Source organism: Gambusia affinis, linkage group LG14, assembly GCF_019740435.1.
Source record: "Gambusia affinis linkage group LG14, SWU_Gaff_1.0, whole genome shotgun sequence".
NCBI classification, from domain to species: domain Eukaryota; kingdom Metazoa; phylum Chordata; class Actinopteri; order Cyprinodontiformes; family Poeciliidae; genus Gambusia; species Gambusia affinis.
Genome location: NC_057881.1, coordinates 23,210,170 through 23,217,486, shown reverse-complemented (window position 1 = coordinate 23,217,486; position 7,317 = coordinate 23,210,170). Strand labels below are relative to the sequence as shown.

At 43.2% G+C, this 7,317-nt stretch overlaps 1 protein-coding gene across 2 annotated transcripts; it reads right to left on the bottom strand.

Annotated features, from left to right (window-relative positions):
* Positions 1-2,576: 2,576 nt before the first annotated feature.
* On the bottom strand, positions 2,577-7,317 carry tpbga (trophoblast glycoprotein a). 2 transcript variants are annotated; one of them, XR_006372712.1, is made up of 3 exons: positions 6,734-7,289; positions 5,214-6,250; positions 2,577-4,691 (listed from the first exon to the last, which is right to left on the bottom strand). XR_006372712.1 is itself a non-coding variant. In XM_044138240.1 (2 exons), exons 1-2 carry the CDS (start codon positions 6,985-6,987, stop codon positions 5,401-5,403), a joined length of 1,104 nt encoding a protein of 367 aa, XP_043994175.1. In that variant the 5' UTR covers positions 6,988-7,317; the 3' UTR covers positions 2,577-5,400. The 2 variants fall into 2 exon arrangements, 1 of the variants encoding a protein (XP_043994175.1); XM_044138240.1 differs by having other exon boundaries at positions 2,577-6,250; positions 6,734-7,317.

The following is a 7,317-nucleotide window of genomic DNA, read 5'->3' as shown; positions in this document are numbered from 1 at the left end:
CTGGAGGCAGAGACAGCTGTATTTTTCATAAACTGTCAGTGGGGGGGTCGATGCCACTTTGTCTCTGTCGTCATGCCGCTGACTGTTGCGGTCTCCTTTTAACATGTACAATTCCTCGCAGATGTGGGGCTGACTTTTAAGTCATATTTCCTATCTTAGCCATTAAATCCGTGTAATGGCGCCAAGATGTTCCCAGAGCCGGGGAGGCACATAAAATCAAAAGCCTGCTGTGCTGCAGAGCGAAGCTGGGAAAAGACACACGTTCTCCGTGTGTGTGTTTTGCACAAAACCACATGTTGCACACAAAAACAGCGACATCAAGCTGTTAGGAGTTTTTAGAACTGCTTCCTGGGACGGACCCTCGGCCGAACAAATGGCTCTCAGCGAAAGAGGGACGAGAAAAAGCCGAGATAAAGACGACATCTTTCACTCAAAAAATGAGCAACAAGCAGCCTAATGGTGGAGGGTTATTCAAGGAATTGCTATTGCTTTTAACAAGGGAGCATTTTCTACACGGGGAGTAATGGAGTGTCTGCTTGTATTTCATTGTTTCCTCACAGAGGCAGCCTGTAGCAAACATCCCCCCTCCAGCAGCCCCACTCATAAAAACACAAGAAAAGGCATGGTTTTAATACACACTTTAATGAGTAAAAAAGGGAAGTAATGACATGCAGGGAACATTTTTCGTCTTTCTGCTCCGCAAATTGACACCAATGACCCGCAGTCGGCTTAATGTTGTGGGTGTGACTTGTGGAACAGGCCAATGAAAGCTCCTCTTGGGATTTTCCTTCCAAATGCAATTATTAAGAATGATGCCAGTTTAACAATAGCTGGATCAGAGCGCTTAACTTTGTCATCATGAATGAATCCTGTTGCACTGCGGATTCAGAGACAATGAGTATCATAAGGCATCCTTTTCTTCTCTCTTCTTTTTTTTTTTTTTTGCGCTGGAAAACAAAGCTTCTTTGAACCGTCTCGCCATCCGAGCTGGCCCTTTGTGTCGGCCCGCGGAGCTCAATTGTTTTCTCCTTCGGTGACTAAATGTCCGGCTTAATGTGGCGCTGCGGCTCGGGGGAAATGATACCCCGACCTCGGTGCCGAGCATTAAGATTACATTCATTTGTGTTGCTTTTCTAAACACACAAGATTACATTTGGGCTAAATGAGTGTGTACAGACATCAAGAGCTCCTCGTGTTTCTTTTTGTCATTCCTCATCCACTAAAAAGCCTCCGTGGCGTAAACAGTTTGGGATCGCCGCCGGAGAGGTTTGGACATATTGATAGGATGAAGATGCTGTTCTGGCTTTGAACAAAGGGAGGCTGTTTTACTTGATTCCAGGCCTCCTCTTTCTCTCTCTCTGCCTGTTCTAAATACCTTGATAGCTAGCAATTTGGACAATAAACACATTGATGAATGGCAGCTCTCCATTTCTTCTTCTGGTCTGAGGTGGGAGCATCAAAAGGCCACAGAGAATTGCTTTTGTCATTTGGAAAAACAAGGATGACACACATGACACTGTCTGGAATTCATTCTCTGCTTCAGTTTGAACATGTGCATCCCATTTGGGACTTTTAGGTTTCACTGTGGTTAAAGGAGTTGGGTAAAAACGACTCCGTAATCACAGGTTGCTTAGGCAGCGTCTGATTTGTTTCGGAAGTCAAAGCGCAGCTGTTCCAATTGGAAGTCCAAGTCAGTAGGAACTGCTAATGGCTGTGGTGCTAATTGTTATCCTCCCATCTTAATGTTGCACACTTTCTTCGTATTTCCAAAGGAAGGTACACTGCCTCAGGTAAACAAACTTCCGCAACAGCTATGTAATTTACACAATCAGCATTTGCACTGATTATATAACTGCGCAGTTTGACATTTCAAAAATACATTTGCTTAATGGAAACACGCCAATACTTTGCTAGGATGAGCGAAATTGGTTTATTTCGCGAAACTGCAACATAAACCCTTTTTTTCACATTATACGAGTCACGTGACCAATAAGCAGAGGTTGCCCCGGGCGCAGCAGATGACAGGAAGTAGTTGGAGGAGCATGCTGATATTTTTTATGTCTTATTGGGAAAACAAACATATTCACCTGTAATTTTAATTGTGTTTCTTATTTAAAGGAAACACGAAACATAGCTAAACTGTGTTTTTTCGACATTAGCGGAATATCGACAATTTTTTGTGCACATTTGTAATGGAAATGCAGCTTAATTGACGGCTAAGCAGACTGCCACGGATTTTTGGACATCTTACAATCTGCACCATGAATTCTATAATAATACACACTGATTTAGCATTAACACAAATGCCAACATATGTCTGAAAGGACCAAATAAATACATTCTTTAATCTGTAATGTATGCTACATTATACAAACTTTGTGCTGATGAAGATTCCTTCTTTTTGGGATGACTGAAAGTGAAACTGACAGCAGGACCAATTGTCTGATCACAATTGACCACTGTAAAATCCACACCCTTCATCCCAGTTCTCATCCACTATTCAAGGCCGGCGGTGCAGCCATACTTCAAACATATGACATCCTTTGAATTTTCACAAAATCCACTTCATGTTCTGATGCTTAAATCTGCCTAACACTGTTTTTTAATGTGCTAACATACATGGCAATACAGGACACTATGACATGGCACTTTAAGAAACACAAGATAACACACAGTAATGTCCATTCAAGCTCTTAAATTGGCATGTTTACAAATAAATAATGTACAATGCTATGAGCCTCACTGGTTTAAGGAAGTTCCTAACACCAAAGGTTTTCACAAAAAGGTCATATCTGCCACATTTATGACATTTCTTTTCTTACTCAGCAACCATCCTTAGTGCTAAACTTGGACTGTTCCCATTGGAATTCCGACTTTAGGTTGTGTTCTCCATAGATTTCCCACTGGAAAAGTCTGATCTACAAGTAAAAATAGGATACACACAGTTGACATTACTCGAGTAGTAAAAGGCAATGGCAGCAGGGAAAATTCCTCCGGTTTAGGTTTTTAAAATGTGTTTTTTACTGGAAGTTCCTGTAGTTATGTATAGCAGAAAAATGTCATATTGCAGCAAGTAGAAAAGGGAGTAAAAGTCACAGGAGACTAAGATGGGCTAACAGCTAGCCAGGAATCTGTAGAACACAAAGCTATGTTAGCTAACATCTTTAGCCCATGTTAAAGATTTAGCAATGTTGTCAATGTTGAAGCAGCCATTGAAGGAAATACAAGTTATCATTATTGCAATAAAAAGACTATATGTGGCAGGATATTGTAAATAAAGTATTTCAAGATGGCTGACTGACTTTACTCAAATGTACGTTGAATTTTCATACTTACTGTTTGCTGTGAGCACAAAATTTATGGTTTGTACACAAAATCTTGTCCAATAAATCTCATTATGATTTGTCCATGCAATAAGACAAAAGGCAAGTTTGATAGACTGCCATTGATATGTTGCAGTCCTAGTTTGTGTTTTTGCATGTGTTATGATTGTTGTGAAATCAGTGAAGGTGGATAAGGTACATGCTTAACGGTACAGTATGTAACGTTCATAAAAATATTTTTTGACGTACTTGTTAAAACCATATACAGGATGCTATGAGACTGAAAAATTAAGCTTCTCTGCCTCCTTCTCCAAGTGCTAACTAGAAACAATCAATCAGAGTCAGGAGGTGGGTCTTAGCGCTGCATCCCCTCCCTTCCTTTCTCTCTGCTATGATACAGCTTCTTCCTGATAGCAGAACTTGTAGAGAATGCTAAGGCATTAGCCCATTGAGCAGCAAGTACATGAGGATGATTGACAGCGCTAAGACCCGCGTCCCAGCTCTGATTGGTTGTTTTTGACTTAGAGCGGTAAATTTCTTCATACAACAATAGGGGTCACATCGATCTTTTCTCAGATTACCTCTTACACAAACACAACATGCTTGCACTTTTAACAAAGGTATAAAAAAAACAGATTTTTTTAAAATGTGCACACTGCAGGCTTAAAACAATATTTTAATTTTATCTACATGTTTTTTTTCTGAAGAGAAGTGATAAACAGGTTTTGCAGTGACCCAGCCAGAGCTCCAACTTGAATGTGATATCGCACACAAGTGATATTATTTATTATTTGAATAAATAGCATTCAAGTAATACAATATGGGATTTTTTAAAATAACCTGTTAGCTGTACCATATTATGATCATTTTTTTCTTGATGATCATAAAATCTTTCTGAGTGCTGCTTACTGTTGTTAAGATGCTCTCTACTTGCAACACAGCTTCAAAAAGAAACAAAACACAATACTTTATGGTCCCACATTGAAGCATGTGAAGCCCTGACTTTGTTGATCCATTTGACCAGCTGTTGGCATTCTGCCGCTCTGAGGATTTCGTTTCTTCTCTCCAAACTGGCTGCAATATGAAATCTTTGCTGTGATAAGTAAGAACGCTGTCACTGACAACAACTTCATAGAACCTCGCTTTTTACGAAATCTAAACTAATCCTATAAAGCACATATTGTTCTGTCTTCACCAAGCCGCTTGAAAAGACCTCGTGAATGAAACAATGTGGCTGGTGTTTCAGAATCATCTGTATCTTATCATTGCAGGAAGGAAAAGCCCTTTAAACAGAAAAACGTGGAAAGCCAGACCTTTTTTTTCTTCGTCTTTTTTCCTTCAAAGCGCCTCCAGAGCGAGGGCTGTTGTCTTTAAGGAGGAGGGGAAGAAAGAGGAGTGGGGGGGGGTTACTTTCAGCGGCTTCAGCTCAGGGCTGGTTCTCATCATTTTGACAATAAAACTCAAGGAGTTGAAACAAAGCAAAGTTTCACGAAAAAGAGAAAGGGGGAAGGAGGGAGGGAAAGGGCAGGGAGATTTCCACTGGCCTGTGCTGAATTGTCTTCTCCACTTCTAATCCAACAGCCAAAGAGGAGCAGAGTGGTGATTTTAAGAGGAGCTTGGGAGGGGTGGGGGGAGAAAAAGCTTTTGGTGGCTTAATTCCTCTCTGGCACCCTGGGGGAAGAGGCCGGAGGGACCAAAGGGCTTGAAAGGGATCAAAGATGAATGAGTGATTGTGCTTTAAATTCCCAAAGGTTTGTTTTCATAGTGTCAGAATTTTATTGCAGTTCTGTTATCCCCGCCTCCTCCTTCCCTTCTTTTTCCGGGAGACCTGTTTGATTCACAAATAAAAATAAAAAAAAAAACAATACTGAACTCACTTCAGGCACTTACTTTTTGCTTCTTGAAAGTGTCAAACATCTCCATTTGACTGATGAGTGCATGCTTCAATCAAAGTGTTGTTGTTTTAAGATATATTTACAGGCACGTCTGTACATATATATATATTTTTTACATTCTGCAACTGATAAACGAATTAGGAGAAAGAGTTTCTTGAGGATGCAGCGCAGCGATCGTCCTCTCATGCGTCAGCGCTTGTGGAGACTTGTGATAACCTGGGGTCGGAGTCTATCTCGAAGCGGTAGTGGTAGCCCTCCCAGACCTCCCTGCAGGCGTCCCGCATGTCATACACACGCTTCTTGATTCCCTTGCGGTTGAGGTAAAGTACTAAGAGGAAAATGAGGCCTATGAAGCCCAGAACGATTCCCAAGAAGACATAAGAGGTCTGCAAAGCGAGGTCTGCCCCCACGTCCCTCTGCTGGCATTCCAGAGTCAGCATGCCCACTGCGAGGATGGATGTGTTCCTCATGCTGGGTGGGAAGGCGCAAAGGAGGCCCTCAGCATCCCTGACACGATTCTGGGATCTGTTGAGCCATTGCGCAAAGGGTTCAATGCCGCAGGTGCACGTGAACGGGTTCTTCTCCAGAAGCAGAGAGGCTTGGGGAAGGGAGTCCAACTCTTGCAAGCCTTCATCAGTGAAGGTCTTGAGGGCGTTGAGCGTGAGGTCAAGCTCCTCCAGGTTCTCCAGACCTGAAAGGGCGAGGCTGCGGATGGCCACCAGAGAATTGTTGGAGAGCTGGAGCCGCCGCAGGCCATACATGCGGGAGAAGGTGCGCGAGGGCAGGTAGATGAGGCTGTTGTCGGACAAGTCCAGGACCTGCAGGTTTGCCATGGAGATCCTCTGGAGGGAGGCGGCCAGGTCCATCACCGACGAGTAGTTGTAGAGGGCTCGGCTGAGGTTGAGCTCTCGCAGGGACTGGCTGATGTTGCTGAAAGCTTCGGGGTGAATGACGGTCAGCTGGTTGTTGCTCAGATCCAAAAAGCGAAGGCGGAGAAGTCCGGAGAAGGTGTGGAATTCCATCTCTGAAATTCTGGGTTGGAAGAAAAGCATGACGTACAGGTCAAACTTCAAAGCACAGTTCCAGAGGAGGTCTGAATGAAAGAATGTCTTTATACAAAGAAGTACCCTGAGTCATGGATTCAACACTCTTGACTCTTCATCTTTGAAGAGTCAAGAGTGTTCTAATGCCACAGAGAAAAATTATAATTCACTACTTTGGATTACTTGCTCAGTTCAATAAAATGTTGACATATTATTCTAATTGACAGCAAATGTCATCTTGAGACACTTTAAAAGCCAATTACATATTCAGTTATGCAGTAATACAGTCCAGATTTATACTGTTACAGTCCAGTCATAGAGGCAGATTAGATTAAATGGCCCAGAGCCTTTTCTAATCTCAAATATATGACAACACAGATTAATTCAACTCATAATGCCAACTTAAAAGTTATCTATGTAAGAAAGCTCAGCCATTTGCATTGAATCAGTGGTTTTTATGGCAGTATCTTACCTGTTGTTGCTCAGGGAGAGGTTGGTCACATTATCCAGACCTTTAAAAGATTCCGGACCGATTCGGCTGATCTGATTCCCAGTTATAAACAGATTCCTGGTGTATCCCGGGATCCCGGTCGGGATACTCCTCAGGTCTTTGGAGACGCACTTGACGGTTTGTGCCGCTTCCGAGCACTCGCAGCGCGGAGGGCACGACGCGTAAACGGAGGCGAGGAGCGCGCAGAAAACAAAGCGGCTCGTCAGGTGCAGCATGTTGGAGTGAAGTCAAAAAGTAACGGGAGCGAACAAGACGAAATCAGGAGGAAAACAGATTGCTGGGGGAAAGGGGAAAGGGGGCCAGAATGAAATAATCAGCTTCTCCGAGACGCCAACATCGCGAGTTCAGTTGTCCCGGCTGGGAATGCGCCTTCAACTTCGCATGTCTGCAGAAAGTGCGGTCCGGAGGCTGGGTCTGATTTCCATGAAAACAGAACTGAGGGTCGTGCCGATCACAGGGGAAGGGGGGCTGTTTGATCCTCAGAGCGGGGCGTCGCTTCTTCCCCCAACAATGCAGTTAAAAGGACCATCGACTGGTGCGATGAT